Raw genomic sequence first — 22,506 nt, 5'->3', positions numbered from 1 at the left:
TCAGTGTAAATATAGATGTGTGCTTTTTGGTCTGGGAGGGGTAACATTAAATTTTTACTGCTAAAAAGAATTAAAAAAAACCCCACAATAACAGTAGTTGACAGGGCGCCTATTTTATTTTAATTTCTGTTTTTTTTTGTTTTGATTGTTTTTTGTGGAAGGCCCCCTATTGTCAAGGCCCCTTAGAATTGCCCCCGATACCGCGCCCCTGGTTACTAGTACTAAAATTCATCTGAACCGATTTTCCTTTGATGGACAAAAAAACAAAAACAAACAAACAAAAAAACTTGTATTCTAGAGATGAAGGTGAAGCACAAATCAAACATTTTTTAGGTTCGAGTTAGCTGTAGCATAAACAAATGGCTGTTATGGTTTAGTTACAGTAACACGTCTCAGCAGGAAAACAGGGCGTGGCTCTGCACTTAAATTCACTCTCATGTTCTACAGCCTGACAGTGAGCCGTTCTCCAGCAAACAGGTACGTCTCTTTTCCGTTTCTTACACTCATGATTGACTCTTTCCAAAAAGAGCAAGCAGTTCTAGTAAAACGTCCCTGCGCAGATTTGAACTGACTCAGAGATCGACAACATTAAACTTGTGAATCGTTTCATTGAGATGTCCTGAGGCAATTTTACTCTTTACTGTCGAGGAAAGCACAGAAACAGGAAACACTTTCATTTTGAGTTTCAAGGAAGCTGATACTATGGATTTGAAAGAAGTCTGTGAATAAAACTACGTGTGTACAGAAATAAGTCAGGTATACACAGTAACCAGTGTACACAGATAGACATGCAAATATACAGGGAAGTGGACTGTAACCACACCCAGATCCACAGATAGAGGCCAGGAAAGGAATTTACTGAGAAAGCCAACCATTAGCTGCTGAATGAACATCTGACAGAAATGTGAGTTTTAGTGCTATGGTATTACTCGAGACACTTATGTACTTAGCACATAAAACAAACATGACTGAAATTGAGTTCACAGAATGTTTATTGTCATATCGTTTTAGAAGTGAAAACAACAACATTAGTTTGTTGGGAGGGGCTGAAAAGAACCAAAGCAAGACTTCACGCAAACAATAGCTTCCACTTCTGTGGATCTATGTGAGGATATTGGCATTGGCTGATAAATCCAGAAGTTAAAGAGAACAACATTTTAAATGAAATTACAAATGTGAAACTTCAAACTTTAATAATGGATTACTGATCATAGACATATCTTCTACCCACTGTCACCACATGTCCCAGAAACACTTGGGGTGAAGGATTACATCAGAGAGAAGATGTTATGCAATCTGTGGCTTTCCCTGGCGTGACACATGTTAGAGTTTAAAACACATTTTAAACTGATTTGAATTAAACCTGTTCAAATATCCTCACTTCTACATTTTGCATTCATATTCATTTTTAAAAAACATTTCCAGATTAATAGTAAATAGAAAAATGTTTGGTTTTTTTCTCACCTGTTGTTTATTTGCTGCTTCCAGTTGGACTTCAGTTCACAGAAGAGCATGATGGATGTAAGTCTGATTTACTTATTGACATGATTAACAGAATTTTTGTGTTTATTGTTTTCTTTCCATGTGAATTTGATTAAAACGGAACAGATCCAACATGGAAGTAAACCCCAACTTTAAAATCATATTTACTTTTCATGTCTGAAATAAAAGAATTATATATATATATATATATATATAAAATTCTTTTATTTCAGACATGAAAAGTAAATATGATTTTAAAAGAGCCAGGGGTGGAGGAGTTAACACACCCAAGTGAAGGATTTAACAGCTCCCCTTACCACTCAAAACAGAATCTGGAAATGATCATACAGTTTGATCAAGCATAAGATTAACTCTGGTCCAAACATTAGCTTCATGGTCAACTGATCATCTACAGCTTGATTAGATTTCTCAAAATTGTTTCCCCATTTCTTGAAGTCTAGTCATGTTGTCCCAACCTTCTTCCATTTTATGTTCCTAAATAAAACATTTCAAGCTGACTTCTGAACTAATGCGCCTCATGTGATTTTCCTCAGTAGTATCTTCCAACAGAGCTGATGCTGGCTCAGTAACAAAGTGGTTCTTATAGCAAACAGTTATTTTTATCTGTCCTTAATAGCATGTTGGCAACAAGGGGCAAAATCCATGTCATGCATATATAAACATCTATTAAAGAGATGTTATTGGTATGTATTGGAACAGGTGCAGTAATATCTCAAATCATAACATCCGTCCGTCCATCTGTCCGACCACCCATCCGTCCATTTTCTGTCCACCCTTGTCCCTAGTGAGGTCGGGAAGGGTGCTGGTGTCTATCTCCAGCGAACATTTTGGGCAAGAGGCGGGGTCTCCTGGACAGGTTGCCAGTCTGTCGCAAGTCAAATCATAATATTTTAGGCTCATGTACTTTTACATCAGATCTTATTTATAGATGTTCACTCAAGCATACTTGAATGTTTCTCACAACTGCTTGTCAGGCAGTTCCTGGGAACGTAGCCAAGGGACAGGTAATAATGGCTCCTCAATAAAAGTGAACTTTTAAATGTAAGAGATGTTTATTCTAAGTTTGAAGTGCAGAAATACGACATTCTTATGAACTGGCCTAACCCCTTAGCCATGTGTCTTAGGATAATTATTTATTTCTTTTCACTTTCATGTACTACACTTACAGATCAATATGTAATTAGCAGGGTCCAATGAGTGTAGGAGACCCAGTTTTAGTGCTTTGTAAAAAAATACATATCATTATCCTGGGTTGTTTGGATTTTTACCATTTCCTAGTCAGTTAAGATTTCTGTTCTTTCACTGTAACTGTCTGCCTTTGTGTCTTTTGCAAACCACAACATGACAATATAACTACACTGAACATACAACTGTAATGGTTCAGTTCTGTTTATTTATATAGCACCAGTTCACAACAAATACTGTTATTTATGAAATCCTAGGATGCTGGATCACATTACTATTCGATTCGAACTTTATCTGACAGCTCAACTGTTGACAATAAAGCATCTTGGATTCACCAACAATCAACCTGTTGAAATATTGAAATAATGTGTGATGATCTTGAGTTTAGAGGTGTCTTTACTTTCTCTCTCTTTGCAGCTTTCAGATGCTCTTGGTGACTGGCCCTCTGGCGGCAACAACCAATCAGGAGGTCCTTGGCCTGCCAACCCCACCTGGCCAGGTAGAAGCATTCAACTATTCTTTTGTTGTTTAATGTAGGCGTACATATCTTGCACCTTCTCCTCTGTATTCAATGAACTTCACCCACTGCACTGAGTGACTGCTGGCTGTAACACTATGTGAACACTTGAATTGTCTTTTGGCTAATCTTGACATACCAGTTCCTTGAAGAGAAATAGTTTACAGACCTGTCTCTGGTTTCCACTTGTACCAAATTTTTGGTACAATCTTGGCCAATCCCTCCAAATGCTGAATGGTTTTAATTAGCGAGTGTTGATATGTACAGTAAATAATATGAATAATCACTACAAGAAAGTCCTAAAAATGTTGGGAAAGCCAATGTTTTCAGGAGATTTTAAAGATGTGGAGCCCTTAATACTCACTAAAATAGTGTTTGGGTAATTAAAATCCCCTATGTTTACTCTTCTCAAGGCCCACTAAATATCAACACTGTTCATACTGGTTGCCTCTCATCCAGTTAAGAAGTAACTTTCTTTGCCAAAGTGTTGCTGATTCCTTCCAAAATATTGAAGATTTGATCTAGATTGCTGCTGCCTTTATCTGCTTTTACTCTATGATCATGGAATCTGGAGGTATTGGAACATATAGGCTGGCCACACAGGCTTTCTGACTAGCCTCCATTTGAAGGCAGTCTTTGACCTCTTCGCCAGTCATGACATCACCAGATATTCTCTCTCTTGGATGGGAGCTCTGTTGGTAGATGATGGATGCCAGACTGACACCTTTGAGGTTCAAAAGCAATATTTTGAACCCAACGATAAGCTCTTTAACAAAAATACACCATCTATCTCCTGCCCTCTACTTCTGCTAGACAAAGCCATCTGTTAGTCTCTACAAGGTCCCAGAATGCCACTGGAGTCCGCCATTAAATTCCTGCAAGTCTGTGGTAGAAAACTCACAGATGCCACTGGTTTTTCACCCATGAGGAGAGGGAGCTTCAGGGTCTATTATGGATTAGTTTCTCACCTACTTCAGTCTTCATTTCTGACAATATCTTGTTTTTTCACAACAAAAGATTATTTGAAATATATTTTCAATATGGTGTCTGAGGTCCATAGTCAAAACATAAAAATCCAAGAATATGTATTCATATTAAGAACGACACAGATTTTTCTTTTGTAATTTTCTTGAGATGCATTTTGCCAACAAATATAGCTTTATATAAAAAAGGTGAATTGATCATTAAAAATTAATAATGGCATTTTGACTCAGGTCAGCCAGCAACCAACCCCACCTGGCCTGGTGGGCAACCTGCCCCCAACCCCACCTGGCCTGGTGGGCAGCCTGCCCCCAACCCCACCTGGCCTGGTGGGCAACCTGCCCCCAACCCGATGTGGCCTGGTGGGCAACCTGCCCCCAACCCAATGTGGCCTGGTGGTCAACCTGCCTCCATCCCCGCCTGGCCTGGAGGTCAATCCGGAGGCAATAATATGTGGCCAGGAGGGAACCCAAGTCAACCCACTGCACCTGGTGGATTCCCAAGTGGTCCTGGTTCAAATGGACCTGGACCAGCTATACCAGCTGCACCCTACAAGAATCTTGTAAGAAAACCAAAGAAAATGAGAAATGCATCAAGAAATATGGACAGGAAGGGAGATGTGTTAATTACTTTACTTTTTGACAGGCTGTTCCCTATGAAGAGAGACTGCCAATGGGAATATATGATAAACTACTGATCACCATCAGGGGAACCGTAAAACCCAATGCTGAGAAGTCAGTAACAACACTGAGGGTTTAATCAAACATATTTCTCTACTGACTGTCATATTTGTGTGAAATATAGGATGCTAAACCACAAAAGAAATCACTCTGCTTTTGTGTCCTTGTTGTCAATCAGGTTCACGGTGAACTTGTCTGCAGGCAATGATATTGCCTTTCACTTTAATCCTCGCTTCAATGAAAATGGAAGAAAGGCTCTTGTCAGGAACTCACTCATCGGCGAGAAGTGGGGGAAAGAGGAGAGGGATGTGAATCAGTTTCCCTTTGTCCCGGGTCAGCCGTTTGAGGTCAGACATTTTCTACCGTCTTGGGGAATAAAGGTGTCTGTGAATCTGCTGCATTTTCAGAGTCTAGTTCACTAACATGTTGTTAATGTTATTTTTTTTTGCAGATGAAGATATTGTGCACCAACACAGAGTTCAAGGTGGCTGTTAACAATTCCCACGTTCTTGAATACAAACATCAGCTAACCAACCTGAGATCCATCAACAAACTTGGCATCCTCTATGATCTCACCCTTTCAGATGTTCGTGTTGAGAACATCTGAGAAGTCTTTGACATTACTGGAGATGTACTATTAAAACAAACAAGCAAAACACCTTTGGAGGTCAACTGCAAATCTATTTGAGATATACTGTGGCTCTGTCGGAAATCTAAAAAGAATCTTAAAAGAATAAAATTTCCCTTATCCTACAGAGAACAGTCACAAATTCATGAAAACCAATTTTAGAACAGCTAAGAATCCTTTCTGGGTCTAAGATCTACCAGATCTTTTTAAAACACAGCAAAGGTTGTCTTTGGTGGACCTCCAGATTATCAGCTGATCTACAGCTGAAGATGACTGTTATTTCTACAGAACATTTTTAAAAAGTCTAATAATAATCCCAAGAGATTTGAGCCATAGACAATCATCGCCAGGTATTCAGTGGTAATCACAGCAGATTATTCTGCTCTGTCTTTTTTCTAGATAATTTATAAAAGTTCAATCTATTGTCGATCAACAAACATTGACATGGTTTTAGTTTTAAAAGTTGACTCATACTGAATAAAATAAATGGCTGTGTTGCTCAGTGTCTGACAGAAGTCCCGTTTTGACTCAATGTCACATATGTGTAGTTTCACATTTCTGTTATGAATGGTACATATTTTGAAAGGCGCAAATGTGTTTTTCTCAATAAAATGTAATGGTTTACCTGATTCAATGTTTACTTTATACTTTCTAGGTGAGAAATACAAGTTTTAATTTCACACCAAGAGATTGAAAAGAAAATATTTTTTACAAGGGTTGTAGGTCAAGTTGTTTTGAAAAAGTGTCATGTGGCAGTGCAACAGATTCCTTTGTAAAATCGCCAGTATTTTGCAAATAGCACAGTGTCTTGAGTCAGAGGCTCCTTCAGAACTGTTGTAATACAGACAGCTACAGTATATCCTTTATGCCAAGAGCCATTCTATAACAACTAGATGGTATAATAATGTTTAATTTCTCTTTGGAATTAGTAAAGTATTTTTGAACTGAATTGAATTATCTAAGGTGAGGTTGTGGAAGTAGTAAGTTCAGGATTGACATGAAAAATCACTCGACCCATGAACAATATTCAACTGTAGAAGTATATACCAGTGTTGACTTACTACAAAGAACCTCTAGTTAAGATTTTGGATCCAGATTATTGTACAAACTTTTTAAAAAATAAAAATTAAGATCATAAGAATAAGAGAATTAAGACAAAAAAGGAGGCTAAATTAGAATTTAGTTGTTAAGTTATTTTTGATTACATTTATAATTGCTCCTAAATGAAATGACATAAAGCCATCAGGTTTCAGAGAAACCTGATGGTTCTCTGAAATGCACCAAAGTCTGCTAGATTTTGATGCATTTTAAGAGGGTTAGGGTCAGACTTTTATCCAATAGTACCTTTTTACACCACAAAATGGTTGTAACTGAGTGTCAAAGATAACAGACCAATATTTCATTTATTTGTTTTTTACCTTACACTTCCCTTTTAAGTTGTGACGTAAACACGTAGAGCTGCGAGTGTACGTATTTTGGTCGTTTACATTAGAGCTGCTATAAAACCACGAAGGGCGAGCTTTTTAGTGGCCAAGCTGTTTTGGAAAGTAAAAGACTAAAACAAGCAGCTAAATTAACTGACCGCAGCTTCGGGTCGGTACAAAAACAGAAACAAACTGGAAAACAGTGGAGTTTAGCTGCTGTTCCAGCTACTAGCCTAGTTTTTTGTTTTTATTTCCTGTAGCAAAGACGGAGATTCTGCCTTCTCCAGGTAAGTGTGCCTTTTCAACTTTAAATCGTTTGAATTTATGTGGAAACATACTACATTTCAACGAGCTCCTGTATTTTTAAATGCTCTGTTTGCCTGCTTCGCTGCTCTGCGCTAGCTAGCATTACAGCTAATCAATTTTCTGCGGTTGCAATGGTTTCAACTAGTCGCAGCTAACTAACTTGACCAGATCAAGCAGTTGTTTGCTAACTGTGCCACCGACACTTCGTTGGCTGTGTATGGATCAGCTGTGGAATGGAGCCGTTAACATTCTGAACCCCAAGGAAAGTGGCATAAGCGGGGTGGAGGTGATGAACAGGCCCAGCACGGTCTCGGTTTTCTTCGTACTGCAGACACAGCAGTTGTTTATCAGACTCTGTTCAGTGCTGTCTCCACAATCACCGACTTCTTAGCAGTGTTCGTACACAGGGTTTTGTTTTTAGAAACAGGAAAATAAAAATGGTGTATGGACGACCCCCCCCCCCCCATATTAAACTACGGATACTTCCAAGTTCCTTTCCCTTTACTACTCTATGTAAAGTAGCCAGCTGTTTAGCTTCGGCTAAACAGCTGGCTATGAAGATGCAGTCAGAAATGCAAGTTGTGTGATAAGGAAGTAAAGATTTGGCAATTTCTATCAGTTTCTGTAATAAATATATTAATAGAATAAAGTGCACCACAGTATTTTATAGAATAACTGAGGAAGTTTACTATTTTCATACCTACACACAAAGTTCAAGCAGAAATTAATTTACATCGATTTTCTGTTTTATTTAAAGCAAAAAAGCAATAATTCCTGCTGCTGCCAAAATCGTCAATGATATTGATTATTATATCAATATCATTGATATTGATATAATATCAATACTGCTGTTTAACAGCAGTATTGCTGCTGTTAAACATTTATTTATCGCTATTTTGATTTTCAGATATAGATGTCAGCAAAAAATATTGACTAAATATATAAATGATGTCATGGTGCAGAATATTATGTTCTATGTAACGCAGAGCTCTCTGTTGGGCTCAGAAATGGTTAGTCACATACAGAGTTGATTAGCAGTCTGATTGCAGCATTGTTTAATTAAAGAAACTTGTATGGTTTCATGTGGACCTGAATGTGATTTGTTACAAATTTAGGAATAAATCCTGCAGATTAAACCAACCAGTGGACTACAACTGGGTGAATGCAGAAAGTAGCTCCTCATATCACAGCCACAACCAAGCCTGTTCCCTTCTAAATGTCTTCTGATGTTCATCTTTATTACCTGCTCTCACCCAGCAGAAGGTCTCTCACAATCTACACGTCACTGGTCCATTCTCTAATGAAATTAAGTTACTTGTATCAAACTGTTTAAAACCCAGATTGAGTAAATTTTTTTGTTTGTTTTTTGTTTTTATGGATCGTTTTAAAGTTTCTTTAAAGCATTGAACTATTGATAGCAATCATGTAAATCAATATATTGGAGATGTTGCCTAAACCTGAGAATCTGAAATGTGAAGATGGATATGTGTAGGTGTGGCTGTTTTTTGGTTGATGTAAGGATTATAACCCATTGTTCTCTGTTGTTAGGTTAGATCTAGATGGTGTGTAGTAAGGCTTTCTGATTTCAAATGTGTGTATCCCATATAGATGCTACCACTATGTTGCTAAACTTGGTTTTATGAGCTATTTTTTTTTTATAAAATGAGGACACTTGCATAATTATCCTTAGTGTACATCAAAAAACACAAAGTGTTAAATTTAGTTGCACTTTGGAAAAATAATGGCACAAGAAAGGCTTTTTTTTTTTTTTTTTGTCTGTAACGATTTACTATTGATCAAATTTAGGACTTAATTAACCGTTAACTGGAGTATACAGACTCAAAAAAAAGGGAACACATTCAGAGAATTAATGAAGCCAAAATTGGGCAAAAATATATACATTTTGCATGCAAGATCTATAAATGTATCATCCCCAGAAATCCTCAAGTGGCATAGTTTTACATTTAATTCTCTAAAGGGAAAAAAAACCTTTATTAAGCACCTGTTGCTATTCAGATATTAATCCAATAAATAATCAGACCAGCCCCACCCTTATGACATTTGAACATGTTGATGTTAGGATTGTTTTTTAGCTCTAAATGATCAAGCCTTCACTAAATAATTATTGCATTTTAGACTTCGATTTTATATGATTACATTATTACAGTTAAATGTGATCAATTTTCAGTCATCAGTGTCAAGGTAACATGGGCCAGGTCAAAGAAGAACAGACAATTAATTTGAGATTGTAGCCAAAAAAAAAAAAAAGTTGTAACTCTTCTCATGTTATCATCTCCTGATGTGTAAATAATCAGACATGAGCATCCTCCTGTATGCTGCGCTCCAGAACATGCTTTCTGGATGATGTTGTATTGATCCCAGCTGTTTGTCCTGTAATGCACTCTGAACTGTACACCGAGATGATCAGGGCGACTCTCGGATGCTACTCCACACACTTCACTCACACAAATGCATCAAATGAGACGACATGTCCATCAGATGAACAACTTGTATTTAATTTTTTGTTGGCTCTCTTCAGGAATTAAAGGCATAAAATGAAGGAATATATCTGTTTCTTTTTCACTGATAATTTTTAAACTTTCTGGCTGATATTTGCCTTCTCTAGTGTCTAGGCAAGAAGCCTGGTTGCTGAGGCATGTTTGTGAAGAGCACAGTGTTGCTGCAGTTGCATAGACGGTAGAGGTCTTCAATCAGCTGTAGCTTTGTAAATAAATGCCAACTGCCAATGGATCTTAAGAGCAAATAGCTCCAATACAGTAATTTCTGCTGGGGAATCTCTTCTTTTAGGTTTCATTTAAATTTAATTTATTTGACAGGGACAATGCTCATTAATTGACATTTTTGTAAATGTTCCAGAATTAGCCAAATGGCTACTTTTCATCTGTTGTCCCTGGACACTAGCTGTGTTTCCATTGAACATATAACTGGGCAATTTGAAGCCTGCCAATTTTGGAAAAAGAACAGCTCTTTTCAGTAAAAGTTTTGGCACTAGGATGAGAAGTTTATTTTTTTGGGGGGGGGGCTTATAAAATTTACTTTATTTTGCAAAATGTCAATTAAAACACTTTTTTCACATCACACAAGTCACTTAATCAACAACCTGATGTTACCATTGATGCAAACCACGAAGAAGACAAGGATGATGGCATGTTTCTGCATGATTTATTGTGTGAACAAATTCACATGTGATTTTTAATTGTGTTTCTTGTTTAATGTAAACACAGCAATTGCGAAATTCAGTTTTGTTTTTTTTTACATTAGCAAAATATTAGCAAAGTTGTGTGCATAACTTTTGTAATGGAAACACAGTTAATGAGTAATTTGTCTAACTAAAAACAAAGGTTATACAAACAAGGTTAAAAATGACTTGGTTATACAAATCTTGTCTATTTACAAAAACAAAGAAAACTACAACACAATTATTATAAAAAGTAAACTATTGTGCAGACTGACCATGTCTGTGGAGGTGTTACATGTGGGATACGTGAAATGTCTTGAGATGTTGTCACCACTATCAGAAGCCAGTGATAATCAGTGATTCCAGTATCACAGACCAATACTCTGTTCAGAAAGGGACTTTTAGAACAGCACCATATAACACACTGTTTTCTTACTGAAAGAAATACTTTTTAGGTTTAAAATAAATTCTGCACTGTGTAAAAGTTGATAATCTGTATTAAAACACAAATCATACAATGAATGTTTCAACCAAATTCTTATAACCTTTATACTATTGTCAGTTTGTAAGCTACCCTTGTGGCATCCAGTAACTCTGATCAATTTTGATGATGAAGCCCCAAAATCTATCATCTGGCCTCACTTTGCACTAAAAGTCCTCTGCCTAATGTCGCCTCAACGTTAAACATGTTCCTTCATAGTCAAGTGGTCTGTCCACTGCTAGTCCAACATCTCTGACATGGAAAACTTTGTAACTCTGAAAGGTTTCCTTGCATGTTCAACAGTGCCTCTTGCCTCACCTGTAAACAGTGTGTACTCTGGAAATTTCCACACGGGGGAATGAGGTGGATGGGCTCTGTGAAAAACTGAGCTTCGAATGAAATAAAATCATATTGGCAGTGGTTGCCATGGAAATTTTACCAGGGGTTGTCACAATATTGTCATTGTAGGCATCTTGCATGGCACAAAGCATGATCCAGCAAACATATTTGTTGTATTCCTCAGACCTCTAGGTATGTAGGGGTGACATGTGGGGCATATTCTGATATAACACCACCAGCCGTCTACACTAGGGGTGCACCGATTGCCGTTTTCTGGTTAATCACAGATCTTTAAGAAGCCTGACCTGCTGGGTTAGATCGATACGAACTTTTTTTTTCTTCTTTTAACCGCCATTGACAGGTGTTGGGGTCATAATACACCTTCAATCAGCCAACTTTATTTAATTAAAAGATATCAAAGAATACCCGTGAATCAATACAAACTTGTTTTTGCTACATATGAAAAAATGAAAAGTCAGCATACTTGACCTGGTAGGCAGCAATTTCTCACAGCAGAGCTAAATGGTACAGTAGGTGAATTTCAGAACTTTGTGAAGTTGGATAAGATCTGTGAAAATAATCAGTAAGTATTGGCCAATCACTGATCACTCAAAATGAAGGAAATTTGAACGGACCAATCGGGCACTAATTTGGCTGAAGATATTTCTAAAAATCAATGGTTAAATTCTACTTTGGTCACAAGTAAGGAGATTAAGCTTAAGTCTGTTTGAGCAACAATATTCAGTTATAGTTCTTTTTAAATAGACGTAGTCAGTGGTAGATGACTGAATCAAAATATGGATCAATACCACCTGGACATAATGGGCATGTTTGGAGAATGGTAGTCTGCCCTTTAGATGGTGAAATATGCACCTGCCTCTGATTAGATTTTAATAAAGCGTATCGTTCCTCCTTGTCAAAATAACATTTCTCTTGGCAAAAATTGAAATGAAACAATTGCATTTATGAGACTGAATTAAAATGTGAAGAATACAATTGTACAAGTAAATAATTTTAAGATGACTCATTTCTAGTTTAACCTGTAATATTTGAAATTTATGAAATGTAATTTTTTTCTCAAGGATGAGCTCATACATATTCATTATGAATATTTGTTTTTAATATGACCTGGCCTGCAGTGCCCAAACAATTAAAAAATTCAGCCCTTCCTGGAAGTTTCAATGGCCTCTTATTAAAGGCACATTAAATGGTTTGAATGCTGTAGTGGCTCTGACTGTGGAACTTTCTAAAACCTGAGCGGTAACCAGACTGAGCTGCATGTCGCTCTAATGTGGCGGTTGGAGAAACACCTATGGACACCAAACTCCAGTCCTGGAGTGGCTCTCGAGAACTGGGGTTTGACACCATAGACAAGAGAAATATTCCAGTTGTCTTCTACTCAAGCACTTCTAGAACCTTCCTGTTAATGATATGACATTATTATTATTATTATTAAAGAGATTATATTACAAGTCAGTTTATTGTTGCTGGATTACATCTCTTTAGGACGATTCATCTATCATCTTGTAACATTTAATTCATATTTACAGGTTTTGTTTTTGTACTTCTATGTTCTATACAGAGGTAGTCTCATGTTCAGTCTGCTTTCCTGAAGTTAGTGGAGTTGGACAAGAAGCAACACACAAGATATGAAGCTGTAGAACCAGAGAAGCTTTCACATCAACCTGGATCTCACCTCTAACACCACTGGGAAATCAATATGTGCTGTCAAGGTAATCACAATTACTATATTCTATAGGCATATCGAAATTGTGTGTTATAATTATTTTGTGTACATTTATAATGACTTTAAAGTAGCGGCATGGTAAGAGGCATCTCCTAATGAGTGGAAAACTGAGCTGGTTGTGTAGTTCCCTCTAATACCGTCGTTTCCATTATGAGATCTCTAATCGCTTCAGCCCTCGTATCCTCGTAACACATTTTAAACTGACTTTAAAAGTTGTCAAAAAGTTTCACATTGCTCAAACTTTTTGACAAAAATTTGACCAATGGATTAGAGTCCCAATGACTTCTTGCAGGCTGGCTTGTTGCCGTGTTTAGCACCGTAACCGTCTGCTTGATTTAAACAAACCAAAACATCCACACTACTGAACATATTATCCCTGCTTGGTTCATCCACACTCTTCCCAACATTTAATGTGAGAACCATAGAGAAGCAGATTGGTACACAACATTCTTTAAAAGTTATTCAAAAGCTGTAGCACATTTGAATTTTTTCCTTTAAAAAGATTGATCATATTTTTAACTAAATAACTTTCTCCTCCTCCCTTAGGCCAGCCATGCATCTAAGGTCCTACCCAAAGCTCCTATGCTCAGAGGTGCATTTGGATGCAGTCCGTGTTCAGACGTCATCTCAGAGGAGCGCTTATTTTGGTAGTCATCAGGAGACGCTGATGATGAAGATGTCCAGTAACCAGAGCAACATCAGCACCAGCCGTATTCCATTAAGCTTCATCTCCACCAACACACTCTGCTACAGCACCGGCGGCTCATCACATCTGAAGGCGTTGCGTGGCACCACCGGGCAGCAGCTCTCCTGTCAGACTGACAGTAGATGCAGCGCTCTCCTCGGACCGTGCCGGAGTGCCACGGAGGACGCTGATACGGTGCCGAACGTGTGGACAGTCATCAAACCTGGACACGTGCGCGAAAAGATTGCAATATTTGCTTCGGAGGCAACACGGATGGATGGGGCAGACAGTGGCGATTGCAGCTCAGCTCACTGCTTAAGCCACAGCGATCCAGTTGCAAAGGCATGTGCCAACGGCAGCACTCCGCTGGGGCCGCTCCGCGCCGTGAAGGCCAAGGGAAGTTGGGAAGAAAATCGCTCTGCCAAGAGGCGCCGCAGGTGCTTAAGCAACCAGAACCATCAGCTGGACCAGAGGAGCCACATCCTGACTGAACCAGAGCCGAGGTGCTCAGAGGGTCCCGGAGGCCAGCATGGTGAGGCACCGGAGCCAGCCAGCGGACCAACGCCAGCGGAGGAGGAGCAGAAGATCTCTGTGGTGGAGATGGTAGCGTTCCTTGAGCAGAGAGCGAGCGAGCTGCAGCCAAACCTAAAACCTCTGTTAAGCCTCCAGAGGAGCTCTACCACCATTACCCTTTCCAGAAACCCCCGGCCTGAGATCAAGGAGGGAGACGAGCCAGACATCGTCAGGGTGTCAGAGATGGTGGCCAAGCTGGAGTCCAAGTGTCTGAGGAGCAGCGAAACGAGTCTGTCTAGGAGCAACAGCCTGAAGAGGACGGTGGGGCGTGTCCTGCTGACTGCTGGACAGAAGAGCTTCAGCTCCTGCTGGACACAACCCCAGCCACAACCCTCATCAGGACCACCTGAAACTCTGACAGCAGTCCGGGTGGAGCTGCCTGTACAGGTGAAACCTGCTGTCCGGGTGGAGTCCCCTGCCTGGGTGTTGCCCCCCACCCCAGCTGCACCGTCTCAGGAGGTTTCCAGGGAGATGGCGGGCCTTCGGAGTGCAGAGCAGGAGCCGCTGCCCGGCCTTCTGTTCCGGTCTTCTGATGAGACGGGGCCAACGCTCTGCACCCCCCATTACAGAACGACCTTTTACCTGGAGCCCGCCCTCCCTCCGGTCAGCGTCCCCCAGAGGTCGGAGAAGAACAAGGTCCACAAGACCATGGGTTGTCCTCCTTGCTCTGCCGCGGTGCCTCTCGGCCGTAGCGCCTCGGTGTCGCAGGACTTCCTGCGGGTGCGCCAGAGGCTGCAGCAGCTGCTGGCCCCCCAGTCGTACCTGCTGCTGCTGCCGCACCACCTGCTGGTCAACCTGCTGCTGCTGCTGCCCACCCAGAGCCTCGCCGCGCTCAAGTGCACCTGCAGCTATTTCAAGTTCGTCATCGAGAACTACAGCGTGCGGCCCGCCGACTCACTCTGGGTGTCTGACCCCCGTTACCGTGATGACCCCTGCAAACAGTGCAAAAAGCGCTATCGCCCTGGAGACGTGTCTCTGTGCCGCTGGCACCACAAGCCGTACTGCCAGGCTCTGCCGTACGGGCCGGGCTACTGGATGTGTTGCCACGGTGCCCAGAGGGATGCGCCCGGCTGCAACGTGGGTCTCCATGACAACCGCTGGGTTCCTGCGTTTCACAGCATCAATGTGCCAATTTATAGGAGGAACTATCACTATGAAAGCTGAATTATTTTATGTGTGTGTGTGTAGAGCCGTATGAATAGCAGAGGGGCTGCCTCAGTCCCAGTTATTATCAGCTGATGCCTTGTCATGTGTAACCCTTTTACTAAAAATGGTTTCCAGCATCAAATTTGTTTTGTCATGACTGAAGCATGTTCAGCCCCCCAGGCTGGGCTCGTCCTGCTGCAGCTGTCTGCTGAATGTGTTCAGGCTGGATCACTAACATCCAACAGTCCTTATTGTTTTCCTGGCTGTTACCGTCTGTTTGTTCCAGCAAAGTCCTGGATAAATTAGGGATTGTGTTCAGCTTGAAGTAAACCGGCAGACTTTAATTTGGGAGTAAAACTCGGTGCAGCAGGTTGAAGTGTTGGCATTGTATTTCCACAGAGGAAAAAAAATGTCTTAATAAGAAACATCAGGATTTAAAGCAGCTAATGGTCGGATTTGTTTTGGAAAAAATGTTGTCGCTGCATGCAGTGTGGCGCCCCCTACTGTTCAATCTGACACCTTTCAGCATTTTCAGACTGAGATTTTGTGTGTGCTTTTTTTTTTTTTTTGATCTCCTTTTTGGAAGAGGAGCATTCCTCTGGAACTCTTCCAAGTTCCAGAGTTAGAACAGAACATCACTCTGCTGCCAAAGTGGATCTTTGGTCATCTGACCAGTCAGGCTGCTAACACCAGTACTGTCTGGTGTTGTGGAGCCAGTCAGATGGCACATCTTGTGGGAGAACGATCTGCTATCATCATAGACATATTCAGGAGAGACTCGGATAGCTGGGAAGGTAGTAAGTTGTTATACACACACAAACACATCTGGTCTGTTTTGCATAGGATTTGTGTGTGTTCGATTTGTGCGAGTGCTTCCACTAGCTGACAGATAATCATTGTATTCCTTTGTAGGATGCGGAGAAATGTGGCCTTGAGTCTCTGAGACGATGCAATATGGAAAACTTGACAATAAAGATTATTTTAAAAATTTATAAAATATGAACATGAACTTTGTTTTTGTTTGCTGGGTTATGCCTGCTGGCTCTGAAATTTTTGCTGTAAAGATGTTATGCTTTAATAAAATGCTTTCTGCTCTTTTCTTCATGTTAGCTACTCTAATGTCATTTAACTTCCAGCTGGGGGTTTTCTGCTCTCAGACTGACTGGAACCATGTTTGGATTCAAAGTCAGTTTAAAATGTGCTGTAGCCTGGGGAAGACTGGCAGCTCTCTCCACAGTTGGATTAAGCATCAATAATGTTTGTCAATGAAGAAAGACAACGGCATTATTGGCACATGCCTGTATTCTCCAGAGAAGAGAGATTCTGAATCATACGAAAGAAGGGAGGGGTTTCATTTTATGCACAGATTTGTCTTCTCCAGCTGTTTTTGGTGGATGAACAAAGGTCAAGGGAAATCTTTTTTCCAAAAATTTGAACCCAATCAAGGATTTGTCAAATTCTGACATGACTGTTTCCCTAATCGGAGAAGATTTATTACAATAGATCAAGATCCATCTCAACCCTCCTGCTGTCTTAGCGTAGTGCTCAGGAGGATGCAGCAAATGCCACGGTCAGGCAGTGGGGAAGTGGGAGTTGTACTGTCAACCACCACTTTCTGAAAACACAAAAAAAACCATCAGTGTGACTCACAGAGTAAAAAACAGGAGGGGTCCAAATGACCCCGTCTCTTACGACTGTGGGAGGGTTAATGTGATAGATGCCCAATTTTCAAGGTAAAATGGTGAAATGAAATTTCTTTTGAGTCAGTTGTGTTTTTATAACTTATAAAATGGCACCATGAGCTTGCAGAAGGTTTTCTCCCCCCAACACTGAAGAATTAAGGCATATTAAAAGTTGCAAACTATAAGAGTTTGACGGTGGCATCCAACATTGTTGCAAATGGGAAAAAAATTGATGCAGCAAAATCTTAGTGATTTCCCTGCAGTTCCACACAGATCAGCAGCAGTGACAAAGATAGAAGTTTAGTCAAAAACACACAGAGAACATGACACTTTAAAACGGCAGCAGCACACACAGCTTTATGGACACACCAGAAAACAGAATGAGTTGACAGTCATTTCATGTCCTAAGGTTCATTGAATAAATTACATTTTTAATCTTTAGTTTGACATAAACAGCACCAGGAGGTGCTGTTGCACTACGTTTCGCAATCCATAAGCTCCATTTTCCAAAGTCCCCAAACGAACTGCTTTCTGTGGACTGAGTCTCCTCTGTTGCTGTGATATCACTGAGCAGCCACCGTGTCACGAGGAACCATTCGCTATTTCAGACAGTGATTCCAGAAGCTGGAAGTAGTTGTACTTGATGTCATATTCCATGTCATACCAAAAATTCACTGCAATGGAGACCAAAAGGAAAACAGTGAGATTCCTACTGGGATAACGTGCTAGTTTCATTACTTAACAGCCAACATGTCTGTTGTCAGAGAAAATCTTGTTTCAGCTGCTGTTAGAGGGAATATGGGTGATGTAGGTGGGCTGAAAATTCCATGTATAAATCTGTTCTTTTCCCTAATTCCTTTTACCAGTTCCATACACTTTGTAATTCTCACTAAGTATAAGAAATTTAGTTGCAGGGAATAACAATTTAGTTGGAATTCCAGAGCAGGGAGCGGACAAATGGAGTTAGAAAACTGGCTGGATGAGCCATCCAGGTTTGAATCCATACCGTTTTACAAGACCTTCCTCTTACATCAGATGTACCATAACTAACATGACGCCACCTGTCTGTCAATCCAGTGGATTTGTCAGGAACTGACCAATCGGTGTTTTTTGTCCCGAAGTAAATATTGGAAGCGCTGAACCTCTGACAAAGTTGTAATGATAAAGCCCGGCTGGCGGCTGTGGTCGGAGATTTGGTGAAAAGTAATCAGAAAAAATGGTTGAATGCTGTCAGTGAGGAGTAACAGCTGGTTAATCATATTCAAGGTTCCTACACAGGAATTATACTAAACTATAATTATTATAGATTAATAATTAAACTATATTGTCAAATAGTTCAATTTGACAATTACTTCACTAATCGATTAATCCAGATTAAACTGACAAATTATTTCAGCCCTGCTCTAATGTGTGACACAATATGCTTTCTGCTGGTGGAGACGTGATGCATTCAGGGTCTGTACCTGCGATGCAGCCGTGGGACTGCCGGACGTGGTGGAACCACAGAGATGGCAGGTACAGCATCTCTCCAGCCTTCACCGTGCAGCAAAGAGGCCGGGCTAACCGGTACTGAGGGAAGCGCTCCATGTCCGGGTCCAGAGGGTCCAGAGGGATCCAGGGAACCTGAAGCAGAGAAGGGGTGGAGGGGGCAGGTGGACGGGGTGGGGGGGGGGTGAGTGGGGTCAGCGAGGCACTGATGGAACGCCTTCAGGAAATGAGGACCTAAACGCACCTTGTGTGAGTCCACGTTATCGATGACCTTAAACTCACCACCGTCCTGCTCTTGGTAAACAGCTGACTGATACAGACCTGACAGAGATGGTTACCGTGGTTACTGCAAGAGATCAGGACTGTGGTTACATCAGGTGGACAGTTACCACAGCAAGATTACATGACTGTTTCCTGTGATCAATCCTTAGCAGGGGTCAGGGGCTGCAACAAGACCAAAAGATGGTGTGAAGGTTTGTCTTTCTGACTCTGGTGGTTAACCTTTAACTAGACCGGATGTTTCCAGCAGCTGATTGCTGCTGGAGAGGATATACAGTGGATCCTGTGGTAGCTACAGTAGATGTGTTGTATTCACTGAGGGTAATATCTTTAGGGTTAATAGAAGGTCATTGGATAAATAGTAGAGATCACCTGTTACTGAAAACTGTGATCTCGGAGAACGGTTGTTGTAGTTACAACCATCAAGGACATTGAGAAACAGATGGTTACTGTGGTTACCATAAGGGATGAAGGGTCGGTCAGTGGGTGGAAGCAAGATGAAGTGTTTTTCTCCAGAAATCACACAGTACAGATTCTCGTAGGGATCTTTGTGCACTGGAAAGCAAAACACAGGACAGCTGAGAGCAAAAAAACAGAATTTGGACAACTGCTTCGATGGAGCAACAAGTTTTGTGCCTTTGTCCCGGTAAATCCTACTAAACACTCCAGAAAGTCATAAAATGTGGCTGTTCTACATTGTCCTTGATGAATGAAGTATATTTTTCACATGAATATCAAACACATTTGGGGCAGTCATGAAAATCAAACTGAAATCTTACTGGATGTGACAGCATTTGCTTCTCCGAGCCAAAAATTGACTGCATCTGGTGATTTCCCTAAGAGAGGGAAACAAAGACAACAACGTGACTCTTAAGCCAACAACAATAACGACACAGACACCTGAAGTAAAACACAGCTGCTGCTGAAAAGAACCCAGAAGAAATGACCTGATTTGGATGTAATTTGCTCCTCATCCACACCAGCGATGGCTCCTGACTTAACTGACCACCAGCCCTGGAAGCCAAAACCAGGGCGCTGTCGGATCGTCCGACAATCTGAGTAAATGGAGGTCAGCAGATGCATAGGATGTCTGGTAGTTTTGACTCATGAGACAGAATTACCAGGACTGGATGGACAGTGAGTGTACGTCCTTACACAGGATCTGGACCCGATGTGACGGACAGACAGCCCTATTTTACTGAGGGATTCTTGCCATAGATCCCAAACGTTTCCATATCACGGCCCCAAAAGAGCACTGACCTCAGCACGGGGGTCCCTTTATACAAACCCACAGACAACGCTACAACATATGTAAAGAAATGTTAACTTTTAGAATGTTTTTATTCATTGTTAGTATAAATGCTGCTGATTTTAGATAGCTACCAGTTCTGTGGTGGAAAATGTTACCAGACAACATGTGACTTTATTACCAGATAACATTTTCTTCTCATCTTCCATCCAACTTTCAGAGGCTCCCACAGCGCCTCCTGGAGGCCACCACTTTGAAAAACAGTGCAATAGATCACATGCTTTTCAAGACGTTATAATTTTGACAAAACCTTTAGCCTGGTTTAAACTGAATTGCGTCTTTTTAGATTTAGAGAAATTGTATGATGGGGTGTTGAGACAGGAACTGTGATATTGCACAAAAAGGCCTGAAGTGATGTCGAAGTATCCATACAGTGGTGCAGGTCGTGTAGGAGAGGTGTGAAACAGCAGTGAAGTGTGCTGGAGGAGGTGGAACTGCTCTGAGTCCCTTCTGGTTTGGGTTGGTGATGGAACTGACCGAGTGCTGTGCTCATCCAGGGTACGTGAGGCTCCAGGTCGTCCACTAGCTCAGGCAGCTCCTGCAGCAGGTTGGAGCACTGCTTCTGGATGTAGAACACTCCGGTTTTCTGCACCTGGAAACATTTAGTCCAGCAGAGAGTCAGAACAGAAGCCAGTCAGGTGAGCAGCAGTCCAGTACCCTGGAGCGGGCCCTACACTGCCTCACCGTTCCTTCTATTATGTCCAGCACAGAAGAAAAGCTCATCTGTCGTTCCTCAGGCATGACGAAGCGATCCCCTGCCACGGCGTCAGCATAGCCGTTAGGAGTCACTGCCACGCTGATCATCTTTGACCCGATCTTCTCCCTGCGGACAGTAAGATGTGAGTTCAGTGATCCAGTAAAAATTTGAGACTTCACACAGCAGAAGCAGATTTAACTTCTTCCTTTTAAACACAGGAATCTTCAGTGTTTTCTGAGCTAAAGGAGGATGTTCATCTCAACATGTGGAGAATTCAAATAAAAATTCTTTTTTCACTGGTCCTTGTCACCTGAGGTATTCTGGTGTCCACCTGGACAGAGCTGGCCAATGGCTGAAGGCGTTGCGGATGATGCAGGGCTTGTTCGGGCCGATCCAGTCTCGGTAGAACTGCAGCGGCTCAGGTGGTCCCTCCAAATGTGGCACAGATTTGTTCAGGTAAAGATCTGGTGGGTGATCAGCAGTTAGTCACTGACAGACCAGACAGCAGCCAGCAACCATTGCAACACCTGCATAACTCATGATGACAATGAAATTGACACATGGAGAAGAGGAGGAATGCGTCAACCAATTAGCCTAAGATGAAAAATACACAATCCACCAGTTTCTCCCAGATTAATAGGTGAAATACCAATAGGAATACTCTGGAGAGACATGGAAGTCTCTGGAAGCAAGAATGAATCCAGACAGCTGGATCAGTGATGCTGTATGTAGAAGCTGAAGTCGCTCTGAGCTCTCAGAGAAAGACTACAGAACCTTCTAGATGTACTGAAGGAGGATCTGATAGCAGTTCAGAGAAGATGCTTAAATCGATTATTGTTGGTTTACCGATTAAATTAAGGTTCGACAAATCAAACTGTATTTTTTAGAACATTTATTCAGTATTGGAATAATTCAGTCCAGCTTTGTCAGTCTTTAAGTTGCTCTCCAAGTGCTGCTTTTTATTGACGTGCCTTCCGCAATAATAAAAGCTTTCAGAAATCCAACATCGAGTTTTAAAGCATATGTATGAATGGTTTCAGTGAAAGTTGGAGCTGTCAGTCTGCTGATCTGTGTTAGTAAACTCAGAGTGGAGATCCTTCTCACCGTGAGCCTCCAGTGAAAACTCAACCAGCCGTTCCTGAACAGACTCCATGAGCAGCTCCGTCTCCCTCTCCAACCCTCACAGGTCAGACAGGAGGAGATGTTCCGTCCAGGCTGCATGCCACCATGATGTTTCTTTTCTTTCTCTCGCTCCCTCTCTGGTTTGACTAGTTTTCCCACAGCGCCCTCTAACTGTGATGAGGATCAACTAGTCCTGAGTCAAAACAGACGTTTCTCTTCATTTCTTCGCTTATCCAACGCTTGAGGAGTTAAGTTAGAAATGTAGCATTTCTAACTTACCTCCATTTCTAACAAAGACAACATCGATAATTTGTGTTATTTAGTCTTTTATGAGAGAAAAAATATGGAGGCTCATTTTTGAAAGCCATATTTCATCAAACGATTTTTACTTCTGCATAATTTAACAAAAATGTCTTTTGAATCCTTTGTTAAAACCCCACAGAAAGTCGTCCATTTCAATCTAAATTGCTATTTGGTCTCTTTTACGCACGTTGTTTGTGAGCAAACTCCTACAGCTTTTAACATGTAGATTAGG

The 22,506-nt window shown here is 41.0% G+C and overlaps 3 protein-coding genes across 3 annotated transcripts; 2 read left to right on the top strand and 1 right to left on the bottom strand.

The window, feature by feature from the left end:
- Window positions 1-337: 337 nt before the first annotated feature.
- Window positions 338-6,123, top strand: lgals3b (lectin, galactoside binding soluble 3b). The gene is made up of 7 exons (XM_014972867.2): window positions 338-477; window positions 1,489-1,521; window positions 3,106-3,187; window positions 4,420-4,748; window positions 4,832-4,920; window positions 5,045-5,213; window positions 5,318-6,123. Exons 2-7 carry the CDS (start codon window positions 1,513-1,515, stop codon window positions 5,471-5,473), a joined length of 834 nt encoding a protein of 277 aa, XP_014828353.2. The 5' UTR covers window positions 338-477; window positions 1,489-1,512; the 3' UTR covers window positions 5,474-6,123.
- Window positions 6,124-6,911: 788 nt separating this feature from the next.
- On the top strand, window positions 6,912-16,503 carry fbxo34 (F-box protein 34). Its single transcript, XM_014972865.2, has 3 exons — window positions 6,912-7,205; window positions 12,826-12,976; window positions 13,537-16,503. The coding sequence occupies exon 3, from the start codon at window positions 13,544-13,546 to the stop codon at window positions 15,410-15,412; it is 1,869 nt and encodes a 622-aa protein (XP_014828351.2). The 5' UTR covers window positions 6,912-7,205; window positions 12,826-12,976; window positions 13,537-13,543; the 3' UTR covers window positions 15,413-16,503.
- A 903-nt stretch (window positions 16,504-17,406) lies between these two features.
- jmjd7 (jumonji domain containing 7) lies at window positions 17,407-22,121 on the bottom strand. The gene is made up of 9 exons (XM_014972866.2): window positions 21,954-22,121; window positions 21,160-21,313; window positions 20,837-20,975; window positions 20,630-20,744; window positions 19,623-19,679; window positions 19,303-19,398; window positions 18,809-18,885; window positions 18,540-18,699; window positions 17,407-17,750 (listed from the first exon to the last, which is right to left on the bottom strand). The coding sequence occupies exons 1-9, from the start codon at window positions 22,000-22,002 to the stop codon at window positions 17,659-17,661; spliced, it is 939 nt and encodes a 312-aa protein (XP_014828352.1). The 5' UTR covers window positions 22,003-22,121; the 3' UTR covers window positions 17,407-17,658.
- Between the last annotated feature and the right edge of the window lie 385 nt (window positions 22,122-22,506).

The sequence above is a fragment of the Poecilia mexicana genome, unplaced genomic scaffold (genome assembly GCF_051168715.1).
Source record: "Poecilia mexicana isolate PSO_F unplaced genomic scaffold, ASM5116871v1 scaffold_22, whole genome shotgun sequence".
Taxonomy (NCBI): domain Eukaryota; kingdom Metazoa; phylum Chordata; class Actinopteri; order Cyprinodontiformes; family Poeciliidae; genus Poecilia; species Poecilia mexicana.
This window is presented reverse-complemented; position numbering and strand designations above follow the sequence as displayed.

What these genes read in the sequence shown, in the direction of transcription:
- lgals3b (XM_014972867.2), top strand. An exon ending in GTAAAACCCAATGCTGAGAA is followed by an intron (nt 4,921 to 5,044) that starts GTCAGTAACAAC and finishes GTTGTCAATCAG; the next exon opens with GTTCACGGTGAACTTGTCTG. An exon ending in TCCCGGGTCAGCCGTTTGAG is followed by an intron (nt 5,214 to 5,317) that starts GTCAGACATTTT and finishes TTTTTTTTGCAG; the next exon opens with ATGAAGATATTGTGCACCAA.
- fbxo34 (XM_014972865.2), top strand. Translation starts at nt 13,544, where the DNA reads ATGCATCTAAGGTCCTACCCAAAGCTCCTATGCTCAGAGGTGCATTTG.
- jmjd7 (XM_014972866.2), bottom strand. Translation starts at nt 22,002, where the DNA reads ATGGAGTCTGTTCAGGAACGGCTGGTTGAGTTTTCACTGGAGGCTCAC. An exon ending in TGGACACCAGAATACCTCAG is followed by an intron (nt 20,976 to 21,159) that starts GTGACAAGGACC and finishes TACTGTCCGCAG; the next exon opens with GGAGAAGATCGGGTCAAAGA. An exon ending in ATAACGTGGACTCACACAAG is followed by an intron (nt 18,700 to 18,808) that starts GTGCGTTTAGGT and finishes TCTCTGCTTCAG; the next exon opens with GTTCCCTGGATCCCTCTGGA.